This window comes from Toxorhynchites rutilus, chromosome 3 (genome assembly GCF_029784135.1).
Source record: "Toxorhynchites rutilus septentrionalis strain SRP chromosome 3, ASM2978413v1, whole genome shotgun sequence".
NCBI lineage: Eukaryota > Metazoa > Arthropoda > Insecta > Diptera > Culicidae > Toxorhynchites > Toxorhynchites rutilus.
The window spans coordinates 62,350,547-62,362,773 of record NC_073746.1 but is presented as its reverse complement, the minus strand read 5'-3'; the positions used below and the strand labels follow the sequence as shown (position 1 = coordinate 62,362,773).

General features: G+C 41.1%; 2 protein-coding genes across 2 annotated transcripts; both read right to left on the bottom strand.

The window, feature by feature from the left end:
• Positions 1–6,493: 6,493 nt before the first annotated feature.
• On the bottom strand, positions 6,494–7,984 carry LOC129773183 (uncharacterized protein K02A2.6-like). Its single transcript, XM_055776760.1, has one exon. The coding sequence runs from the start codon at positions 7,982–7,984 to the stop codon at positions 6,494–6,496; it is 1,491 nt and encodes a 496-aa protein (XP_055632735.1).
• A 5-nt stretch (positions 7,985–7,989) lies between these two features.
• LOC129773182 (uncharacterized) lies at positions 7,990–12,001 on the bottom strand. The gene is made up of 3 exons (XM_055776758.1): positions 11,893–12,001; positions 9,977–11,309; positions 7,990–9,777 (listed from the first exon to the last, which is right to left on the bottom strand). The coding sequence occupies exons 1-3, from the start codon at positions 11,937–11,939 to the stop codon at positions 7,990–7,992; spliced, it is 3,168 nt and encodes a 1,055-aa protein (XP_055632733.1). The 5' UTR covers positions 11,940–12,001.
• Positions 12,002–12,227: the final 226 nt, after the last annotated feature.

The window sequence follows — 12,227 nt, the reverse complement described above, 5'->3', positions numbered from 1 at the left end:
TTTTATAAAGTTAGAAGGCTACTTATCAGAATTTTGTTCTTGGCTATGTTGCGAGTGTGTTCAATATTCCATTGGACTATATCCAATCTCGAACAACAGTTCTTGAACGCTTTTTTTCGAAAAAGTGAATGAAATTGAATGGTTATTGTTTATTTGTTGCGATATTTTAAAGTTCAAATGACAAAAAAATTGGTGTACGATTCTGCTTTTTTTATTTTTTCGCGATTCGAAAACTCAAATGCAGTGCAAAACTAACAGTAAGAGAGTGTGTAGCTCGTAATAGAGCTGATTTTATGATCATGAATTCTAAGAGATAATTATTTTTTTTCGCTAATTCAGTGATCGGTATCATTATAGAGATTTGATGAGTTTCAGCTGCGAAGTTCGTCAACTGGTGAACAGACATTTTCTGTGGAAAATTATGCCTTTTTATGAACCTAATAAATTATTTATAGATTAATGTTTACGTTGACTAGTGTCACAAAATGTATTGAATGACTGTAATATATATATTCAGAGTAACACGTTATTTCCACAGCGGAAGCAAAACTATACGCCACAACTCGCGTCGTACGGATCAATCAATTATGGTTTTTTTTTTCTGTCAAAACACTTCGTAATCTCTTCCCTTATAGACACGATATTTGTGTTACACGTCTTCAAAATGTCTAATTGATTGAATTGTTTGTGATTCATCGAATCAGAACATTGGGTTTTTTCTACAGATAGAAACCGCTGATTCATTCGCGAAGATGAGCTTATCAGCAGATATCGAAATATGCTCGCGAACGGAAGACAATTGTTCTTTTCTCCACGCGATGCGATAAGCAATAGTCCGTTATCAGAGAATTTTTTCTTCGTTTATAAACCTCAAGATCATTCACGTTGAATCATAACGAAGCCAACAGTAAGCATAACAGTGTTATTTATTTTACAACCTACCGATCTCGCCAAAATGAAGCTCATCGTTGCCCTCGCCGTTGTGACCTTACTCGGAGGAGGAGCCTTGTGCGACACGGTTTCCATCAACGATAACAACATTGGGGACGTTGTCGCCGTGGGAGTCAGCTTGAATGCCAACATCGAGACAAACATCGATACGAACATCATCAGCGCTCTGGTGGCAATACTGACGTACATTGAGGATTTGAACGTTGATTCACCGACCTTACCGGTTCCTGGACCAGTTGCGCCTATCGGGGAGATTGATGAACAGGATGGTGAGGAATCGGGTACTGTAAGAAATCCAAAGCTGTTGGCTTCACAGGTCGTTCACAGCAAGCAGCAGAAGGAACAACCACTCCGGGAGAAAATTCAAAAGGTGTTGCAGTTGTTGAAGGATAGTAAGCAGTGATGTTTCACACTGATTTATCGATTATTTGAATTGTTGTAGAAAAAAATGCTTTTAGTGAGTACTCGCTTTTGGTATTTTTCTGACTTCATATCATTTTCCATGGTTAATCTACATCGTAGTTATGCCCACTGTCATTTCTTGTCTCCTTGTTTTTTTCCTTTGGAAATGTTTGCTTTTTCGTCTTTTTTGACGTTCTTTATGTACACCTGTTGGCACGTGTTAACGCTACCAGATGTAAAAAACGAATACTAGCTAACAGGATGCATTTAACATTAAAACAAATCAAAATGAACTTAATACTGATAGAAAAATTGCTCATGAACAGAGTGTTCACCCGATAAATATGGGAATCTTAGTGCGGATATTCGTAATACACCGGATTGAGGAAGCTTTAAACTGCTCAAAACTTTCCATTCCGTTTCCATTTCCGTGTATATCCGTGATGATAATAATACTGACCGCTAATGTAGGTCACCAGCGCCCACAGTGAAGACCGGCGACTACTTCCGATTTCTATTTTTCGAAACACAACAACAAATTCTCTACTGTGTAATAAAAGATCAAATCAAAAGGCAGCGAAACAAAAAAAAACTACGTCGTCCGCGAGCTACAGGTACACAGGGGTCAGGTGTGTGTGTGTATAAGAGTGCGGGTGCTAGCCGAAGCGCCGAAGAGAGCGAACAAAACAAAAACAGAAAAATGTGATTTTCGCGACTACTCGCAAAGGGGCAGTGCTGCCAAAGGTGCGGATATGGTATGAGTTTATTTTACTATTGAATTCAGGGTCTTTCAGATTAAACGCTCACGCAAAAAAAATCGAATAACTCCTTATAATTTTTTTTTCGCTCCGTCGGTGGTGATACTACATTCACCACTTCAGGACGATAATATTCGGCTACTCGTTCAGTCTGATCGGATGGCTTTTAGTGTCAAGATGTACAAATTACAAGAACATGTATTTTTAGTGAAATCGTATTTGTCGAGAAACCGAAGCCTTAATGAAACTTTGTCCTCTTATGGTTAGAATTTCAACATTTCTCGTCATCGATTATTTCCTCTGGGGGTACGTGAAGGACCGTTGCTATGTTAATAGGCCACAAAATTTGGAGAACTTAAAGCAGAAATAACTCGGATTTTCAACAGCATCGGAGTCGTAATGTTTGAGTTGTGCATGAAGAATTTTGTTCACCGATTAAAACGCGTTATCGAAAAAGGGGTGGTTACATCGAAAAAGTCCTAAAATAAGTTTTGTTTTGGTTTTTCAAAAATAAAAATCGGTTCACTTTTGTAGAAGTTATAACAATTTGTTGCGTGAACGTTTAATCTGAAAGACCCTGTAGTATTTTTGAATCTGAAAAAAATGAGTGGGTTATATCTATGATATAACCGCAAGGTTCACGTGGAACTACCTTAGCTTAGCAATCATTCGTTTCTATTGATTAAATTCTTGATTGAATGAAACAGTTTCCAAATTCAATTGAGTTCAATATATTTGCTCTGTGAGTGAAAAAAAATGAACAAATGCCGTGTAAAGTCAATTCATTTATTGTGATTGATTGTTCTTCGTTACAAGTAAATTTAATGACGGACCTTTTACGTTTGGTATGATGACTAGAACAAAATATATGTACGGAAGAATTATCAAACGTTTGATGAACCAGCCTAAGGCTGAAAATCTTTCCAATAAAGACAAAAAAAAATATCAAATGATTATTTTATTTTACATTTCCCTCTGAAGTTTACATCCCAAAAGTGTACATACTTCTCGAATCTCGAATTTGCTTGAAACTGGGAAGTTCATTCGCTTCTAGTGGCTGCACGATTTTCCCAGGTTCCTAAGTTTAGAAGATCATGTTAGGACAGACATATTCCACTCTGCACAAAGGCAAGCGAGGACAAAAGTACTCGCAGTTTGCATTTATTTGCAGAGCCGATTTCCCCAGAAACCTCGGTTTTGAAGTCTGTGTTAGGGAAACACATTTCAATCGGAACAAAAATACCTCCGATTTGTATGAATTCGCAATGCCGATTTCCCCACGCTTCATGGATTTGAAGTCTGTGTTAGGGAAACACATTCCAGTCGGAACAAAAATACCCCCGACTTGCATGAATTTGAAATACCGATTTCTCCAGGCACCTTGGTTTAGAAATCTCTATTAGGGAACACATTTCGGTGGGAACAAAAGCTCCCCCTACTTTCGTGTGTTCTTTTTCTTCTTTTTGGCTTTAAGAGGGTTTAAACTTTTCAGTTCACTCGCCTCTAGGCTCTTTCGTGTGTTTGCAATGCCGATTTCGCTGCTTGGTTTTAAAGTCTGTGTTAGGGAACATTTTTCGATGAGAGTTCCCCTACTTTCATGTATTTGCAATGCCGATTTCCCCAAGGCTGCTTGGTTTTGATGGCTGTGTTAGGGAAACCGTAAATCGGGCCAATCAAAACGATGCAGTTAGGGCGTTTAGATAACGCCTAATATTTTACAGTTATTCAATTGTTTATCTAATGAAAAACAACATTTTGTTAGTTGCGATAGATGCGTAGAAATATTCCCTATCAAGTGATGCAAACATCTCTCCTATCCAGTACGAAATGTTCGAGCTATAAGCATTCGAAATCTTTTATTTTTTCCTGCATGTTCTGTGTTTAGGTTTTCATTTTACCCTCCATATATTCCGGTTAGACGTAGTCCCACGTCAAAATCAATTTTTGTATAATTCACTAGAAAGCGCCATTTTCGTTCCGTCCGTATATTCCACTAAAATGTTCATGAGGACAACAAAAGATAGAATATATAATGATTTCTACTGGAATAAAGCTTGCTTCAGAATGAGCGAATTTTTCAAATGAGAAATTCGTCCTTGCGAAATGTTTTCGCTAGTCATTCACATTGAATTACGAAATCATGCGAATCTATCAATCTATCCTCCTTAAAACGAAAACAAGTTGTACGAGATTGGTGAATCAAATTCATATTACTCACAAATGTGAGTTCAAGTATATCTTGAACTTCATACAATTCAATGTTAGAAAATTCAGTTAAGTATAAATAGAAATTCGGAAAATTATTTACTATCCTGCCGCAAGCTCAAATATTGCTTAGATCGTTCCATCGATGTGAAGCTGAGCAAAATTGTTCATATGTTGTTGCACCCATCTTGATTGACTTGTTACAACTTTCTGATGTGGGCAGAGGCATCTGTCAGTGTACCGTGAATTCGTAATTTTTCGCAGCAAAAGTGATCCCGCGCTTCGTTCTGATTGGTTGGCGAAAAAAGTTCGCAAACATTCGCATGAATTTGTCTTCATTGTGAAGGATTGAAAAACAAGCTTAAGCTGTCATTTTGGCACATGCGCGAACAACGCTGGGGATTTCAGCAAAGTTAAGATAGGATCAGAATGCGGCGTTTGCGTCACGCCGCCTTGACTGTCACTGCTTGCGGATATCTTTGAAAAAAATAAGAAAGAGTTGGGAAAGATGGAAACTTGGAGGGAAAGAACTTACTGGAAAGTTTTATTTTGAAATTAAATTTGAAACATGATTGAGTAAAAAATATTGAAAATCCGATCTGTCTTGATTTTCGGATTTTTCAGTGCATCTTCCAATAAGACATAAAAGGCTGCGACAGAGTCTTTGTCAAACCCTCTAGCACATGCCGCAGAGGTGCTTATGGCATCTGGAATCAGGGTCTAACATTTTCGGAACATGTAACATGAAAATTAACTTTCCTCTTAGTCGCTTCGTTTCGAAAACTTGATTTATGAAACAAAAAAGTAGTTGAACCTTTAATGGATGGCTCCATTGTTTACCTACCGTGAACTCATCTACAATTTATGAATAAGAGCGGAATGCGAATTCAGTCTGAGAGGGGGGTCGTTTCAATATGCCGTGAAGTTTATTTTTCGGTGATAAATGAAATGGACACGGACGAAGTAAAAACAGAAAGCTTCCGAATAATTTTTTGATTATGTTGACAAAGAAGCTGCCCGAAGAAGTAAAAACACATTTCCAATTGAATGGGAAGATTGATGTTTTCACAGTCCCTTGGCGATTTTCAGTTGAATATGACATTGCCCAGGCCTGTTTGGAATGAGAGATTAAGATTACGTTTTAAACGTTTTAAAAAATGAGCCAGGTTTTCCAACAATCTGAGTTGATTTATTGTACGGGTGCTTCAATTCGTTTTTTCCGCCAGTTCGAAAGCCAATTTTCTGACTTCCGTCGTGGTATTCCCAGAGAATCTCCTTTCTAAGTCGAGGAGATTTCACGCTAGCTCTTGCTCTTGAGATCTGTCGGACTTTGTCGTACCTGTGGTCAAAGATTGGGATTTTTGAGGAGCCGTATGAGTGTTGTTTTTGAAATGTTGTACTTAAACGCAGCTGTGATTGCGGGGATCCTCATTTCACAGCTTTTGCAGTCTCTTCCATCTGCTGCTTCGTCAATAACTTTCGGTTGTTCTTACGAACGTTATCAGTGGACATTTGTGAGGAAAAAGAAGGAGGAGATTGTCGTGACCTTTTGACGCCATCGCGGCTTTCTAAAATAAATTACCGGAATAGCAGAAACTGCGTGCTATCACGCCAAACTTAACCAACAGAATGTCTGTGGAGTTCGAGTCTCCCGATCAAAAACCCTTCCTCATCTTTCTCCCGATTCTCTCTGCAGGTTCATTTCTCTCGGCTTCGTATTTTTTTCTGAAATGAAGCAAGACGATTTTCTCGCGTCCGTGTGGGAATCCTATGCAAACTATCATTGTCTTTCCTTTTCACTCTTGCAGAGAGCCCTCCACCGAATGTGAGAGACTACCTCGCTCTCAGTAGCCTAGGTGTTGTCGACGTTTCTCTCCTTCCATATGAACGTTTTCTTTCTGTCATATTCTCGAGCCTATACATAGCTGCTATATTTTTTTTCTCCATACATCGCTTCCGGGTAGCAAGTTTCGCTCAGCTATGAAATCGTATTTCTCTATCGGCTTCGTATTTTCTTAAACGAGCGCTACTTACTTTTGTGTATTTACTTTGCCCTCACCTTAATTACACTGAGATAATTGAATACTTTGTAATTGTTAATTTATTTATTAATATGAGACATCTATCTACTACAATATTCCGTACCTCTACTCTAATAATTTTGAATAATCAGTTGTTCATTGATAGATATGGTAAATAAAATAATCGTTGAATCGTGCTGGTCTTCTCACATTAGAATGGTGACGAAGTGTGGTTTTGTTTGGAATATGTTGGTTGGGTTGCAGTGTATTTTTTGAAGACTGTACCTGGTGCTGCTCCAGATAATCATCTGTCAATTGTTTCTCCGAGTCCTCATCCAGAATTATTGCCAGTCCGCTGCGATCTGCGTGTTGATGAACGCTGTCTTCCCCTGAATCTTCCGAAAAATTAAGCTCCTTTGCCGGTGGGGCCAGTTTCACATCTTGTACATTTCTTGCATACTGCACGCCATTGCTACTCATGATTACAACTTTTGCACCAGTTCTAGTGATTACAGTGAAGCGTTCGGAAGAAAATGTTGGATCACTTTTGTGTTTTCTTTGCTGGCTCATCAGTACGACATCGCCAACCTTGATATAACTTTCTTTCGCACCTCGTGACTGATCTGCGTAATGTTTGCTGTAAAGCTTTGCTTCAGCATCCAATTCCTTAATATTGTCCCTGTCTAATCCCTTCGAACGAGACTCGGTCCAGAGAGTTGGAAAAGTGCCACGATATTTGTACCCGACCATTAACTCGAATGGTGTAACCATCAGTCTCGCATGTGGAATTAGCGTGTTGTGATTGTGCACGAATTTATCCAAGCTCATACGCCAATTGGTACCATCAAGTGTCGATGCTGATACAGCCTTTATGATGGACTGATTTTGGCGTTCCACAAGCCCATTTGTTTGGGGACACAGTGGTATCGATTTCCGGATATGAACGCCCTTATTTTCCCAGAACGAACAATACGTAGAGCTATTAAAAGGTGGTCCGTTGTCGCTCTGCAGGATGTAAGGACAACCCCAAAGCTTAAAAATATCGCACAGTGCAGCGTTTGTAGCTTCTGCTGTTTTGCCCCTCATTTCGACTACGGAGAGGTAACGAGAGTAAGTATCGACCACCGTTAGGAAATCCCCTGTTCCATATCCCGGAATAGAGAGGAAATCCGTTTGTATTATTTCCCAAGGTCCTTCAGGAAGATTACGTGATGAAATGGGTAATGGACGATTTTTCTTGGACAACATGCAACAGGTTTGACAATCTTTCACAAACCGTTCTGTTTCTGCAGCCATTCTAGGCCACCAAAAGAACTCGCGCATTATCCTTTTCATGGCAACCTCTCCCACGTGTCCTCCATGAGCAGATTCCATAGCCTTTGATCGAAGTGAGTTGGGTAAGACAATTTTGTCATCTTTGCATACCAAGGTGCCTAGATAGTGTAGATGCTTCTTCTGTGCTTCGTATCGCCTTAGTTCGCGAGGCCATTCATCGTTCTTCAATGCTTTGCATAGTTGTATCAACTCTTCATCCAGTTCCGCAGCCACTTCGATTTCTCCTAGAGAGATGTCCATATTTCCTGTGTCTAATGCAAACAGCACGTGTTCGTCGGCATTATCTTCAAAAGGTTCTGCGTCTTGAGACATCTTCATCAGCCTTGATAATACATCCGCAACGTTATCTTTGCCAGGAACTCGCTCAATCGTGAAGTCGAAAGGTTGTAGGCGTAACGCCCACGCCTCTGCTCGCGAAACTGCTCGTTTCCCAATCCGATGTTCCCCTCCAAAATAAATTGGTTAGCTTCGGCATCCGTCCGTATAATGAAAGTCCTTCCGGACAAATAGTACGCGAAGCGATTCACGCCCCATACTACAGCCAGAGCTTCTCGGTGGGTCTGCGGATATCTCTGCTCAGTTGCTGTTAATGCTTTCGAAGCACATGCGATGATTCTCGGTATTCCATTGTCGTTAAACTGCACTAAGACTGCTCCCAGGCCGATAGCCGACGCATCAACGAAAAGTTCTGTTTTGTCAGCGGTATTGAAGTATCCGAGAGTTTTAATTGCCTCCAATGCTTCGCACTTGAACGTTTGAAACTCCCGTTCTTCTTCTTCGGACCAGTAAAATTTAATGGAGTTGGCCAACATTCGTAACTTTTCAGTTTTGGTTGCTCGATGTGGCACAAACTTATCGACGAATGTTACAAGGCCCAGAAAGCTCTTTACTTCCGCTACCGTTTCTGGCCTACGGAAATCTCTTATGGCGCTCATCTTCTCCTCTTCGATCTGCCATCCGTTTGCAGTGAGCCTAAAACCCAGGAACCTGACCGATTGGCTCTTGAAAACACACTTCGAAGCGTTTATTTTTACGTTGTGTTCTTGCAGACACGCCATTACCGTATTAAGGTTTTCGTCGTGCTCTTCTTGTGTTTTTCCGAAAATGAGGATATCGTCTAAATAGTTCTTTACTCCCTTACAACCCGCCAGAATTTTCCTCTGAAGTACCTCCTGGAAAATGTCTGGTGCGTTGCATAATCCAAAAGGAAGCCTTACGCACCGGTACATTCCAAACTCCGTGCAGAAGTTTGTAAGGTGGCGACTGTTCTCGTGAAGTTCAATGTGAAAGAACGCATTGGACATATCAATAGTCGAGAACCACTGCGCACCATCTAGTTCCGCCAGAATCTTCTCTAGACATGGCATGGCAAATGGAGATCTTTGGATGTAGCTATTCGGGCCTCTGAGGTCTATCACTAATCTGATATCGTCCTTGCCCTTAGGTATAGCCAGCATCGACGAGCAAAATGTATCCTCCATTTCGTGTGTTACCCGTTCAATGATGTTCGCTGCGAGGAGTTGATGCAACCGTTTCTCAACCATAGGTTTAACGGCTATCGGGATATTCATGAAAACGTTGCGACAAGGCGGCCTGGTCTGGTCATAGCTCAACTGTATCGGCGGGATATTAAATTTTGGAAAAACTTCGTCCATCGTAACCGATGCAATCTCACGTGGATCGTACCACGAGTGTGTCGAAGACTTTACTGAGTTAACAGGTACTTGTAGACCTAGCAACAGAACGCTATATCGGGTAGCAGTTGATCTTCCCAGCAACGATCTACATTCCTTGACAACGTAGAATTTTTCTAGTAAACTTGGACGGTCGTCTGATATATGCAGAAAAGCCTCAAAAGTGAACGTAACTGGTATTTCATCTTCCGTCGCATATGCTTTCAACGGTCGGTCAGTACTATACTGTATATTGAACAATTCCTTTCTGTATCTACGATCGTTGCGCAATAAATCAAAGCGATCATGTGTTAGAGTGTTGACTTGGGCTCCAGAGTCAATAAGGAACTCACACTCTAATCCTGCAACCTTTGCCGTAATTATCCCATCATCCGTCGAAGTTTTTGGCATCAAAAGTGTTGCAATATGCAACTGCAAAAAAAAAAAACATTGTACTGAGGGAACGAATGAGATGCTGAATCAGTAACATTGATGTACAATGAAAAGAAATTTCGTTATATTCGTTTTATTTCAATAAGTAATCGAGTTCATATCAAATGATAAATAGCATATTTAAATTCAATGTAGATCAAATGTGTACTACGATACGTTACATATCCGGATCACCTACCCCATCCTCAGCAGCATTCTCATCAGCCTCGGCCACCGGATTCAAGTCGATCGAAGCAATCTTACCAACAGTGTTATCCGGATTAACACCTTCGGATCTGCGATGATTTTCCTTCTTGATTGGTGGACGGCATGCTCTCTTAAGGTGACCTTTACGTCCGCATTTGAAACATGTCGTATCAATTGCGAAACAGCCATCTGCGTGGTGGTCGGTACCATTGCATCTGTAACAGCTGTATGACTCATTTCCTTGAGAGTTTCCAAATCTCCTCTGATCTGGTGGCAATCGAGATCCGGTTCTGAAGGGTCCAGCGTACGGATGTCCTAACCTTCCCCGAGTTGACGCTGGATGCCGATAAACTCCACGTCTTGATGGGCCTGCTTTTGGATATGGATTACCAACAGCCGCCACTTTAGCTGGTTCAGGCTTACCATGCTTCAACCGGTAGTATTCTTCATTCATAGCTACCGCCTCGATTTCACGAACCACGTTCACCAAATCAGTGAACGTCCCCGGTCGATTGACCATCTTGAGGGCCGCTGCCCTTACGTCCTTGTTGCTTGCATGGCCGGCAACAGCATTCACGATCTCGTCGAACTCTTTTCCTTCCTGAAAGTCACACAGGCGGGCTGTGGAACCAACTCTCATAACAAACGCCAAATCCGTTTCTTCCGAACGCTGTATAATGAGTGCGAGTTTGCGGCGTTGGAGCATAGCGTCGGAAGCTGACCCGAAATACGTCTTCATCCTGAACAGGGCATTCGAAAACGGAAGAGTCACTTCATTTGGGGCTTCGGCACTCGACTTTGTATTCTTGAAGATTTCCAAGAGAACCGGTCCCGCCTTAACCTTGAAAACGATGAACCTTGTACGCTCGTCCTGTACCCCCGCTAGTTTCAGAGTGTCGGATAGAAGATCAATCCACGATTCATAATCACGGCGCCCAATTTGCTCACCAGCGAAGGCAGGCTTACACTCTGGAACGTTGATGGAAGTAACGGACATTTGGTTCATCGAAGACATGAACCGAGACATTTCCATTCCCATCGAATTTCCCTGAAGCGGAGTACTTACGGGGTCAAGGTTAACGGGAAATCCAACCCTGTTTGTTTCCGCTTCTACATCGTTACAATGCTGCGGAGTACTGGTAGGACCGTTATCTCTTACGAAATCACTGCTATGTAAACTTTCGCTACGAGGTGCTGTTAGACTTGTTTGCAAAGCTCTGATTGTCTCGTTGGCAACTTCTAATTGCTTACTCATTTTGATCCTGGAAGCTTTTTCGTTAGCCAGTTCCTGCAAGATAACGTCGAGTTTCTTCTTCTTCGTTTTTCTGTAAAGGTCAAATACAAATAATAGAGCTTCATTAGAGACGCTGAATACAAAATCAACCATAATCTTTATCAGGCAATTAAATTCCCTAATTGTTGGACACACTCTCAATTATCTTCAATACAGGAAATTCAATTGCTTCATTTTTTTTTTCAATTGCTCTTCTTTCAAACCAAGAGTCCAAATGCTCCTTTATCTTTCCTTGGAGTCCGATCGCTCCTTTTTTTTTCCGTTTCTACCGACGGAGTCCAATTGCTCCGCTATATTTACTTAGAGTCCAGTTGCTCCCTTTTTTTTTTTTTTTTTTCTGGGAGTCCTACTGCTCCGCCATTTTCCATTCGCTCTTTTTCTTAAACCTGGAGTCCAATTGCTCCATTTTCCAAACTAATTCAAGGCCCAAAGACTCCACACAGCTATTCAATTTTCACAAGTTATCATTATGGAAGCTGCACTCTGCGCAGTAGATATAATGTACCAAATTGACACGAAATTTATCTAATTTACACTGTTTTCCTATTCTCACTATTCACTATTCCCTAAGCCATGCTGTGTTTCCGATCGTTGGTGGCCACAATTCTACTTACCGGTCGGAAGCGTTCACTGCGCCATTGTCGTGACCTTTTGACGCCATCGCGGCTTTCTAAAATAAATTACCGGAATAGCAGAAACTGCGTGCTATTACGCCAAACTTAACCAACAGAATGTCTGTGGAGTTCGAGTCTCCCGATCAAAAACCCTTCCTCATCTTTCTCCCGATTCTCTCTGCAGGTTCATTTCTCTCGGCTTCGTATTTTTTTCTGAAATGAAGCAAGACGATTTTCTCGCGTCCGTGTGGGAATCCTATGCAAACTATCATTGTCTTTCCTTTTCACTCTTGCAGAGAGCCCTCCACCGAATGTGAGAGACTACCTCGCTCTCA

What these genes read in the sequence shown, in the direction of transcription:
- LOC129773183 (XM_055776760.1), bottom strand. Translation starts at nt 7,984, where the DNA reads ATGTCTCAAGACGCAGAACCTTTTGAAGATAATGCCGACGAACACGTG.
- LOC129773182 (XM_055776758.1), bottom strand. Translation starts at nt 11,939, where the DNA reads ATGGCGTCAAAAGGTCACGACAATGGCGCAGTGAACGCTTCCGACCG. An exon ending in GCAGTGAACGCTTCCGACCG is followed by an intron (nt 11,310 to 11,892) that starts GTAAGTAGAATT and finishes TGACCTTTACAG; the next exon opens with AAAAACGAAGAAGAAGAAAC. An exon ending in AGAATGCTGCTGAGGATGGG is followed by an intron (nt 9,778 to 9,976) that starts GTAGGTGATCCG and finishes TTTTTTTTGCAG; the next exon opens with TTGCATATTGCAACACTTTT.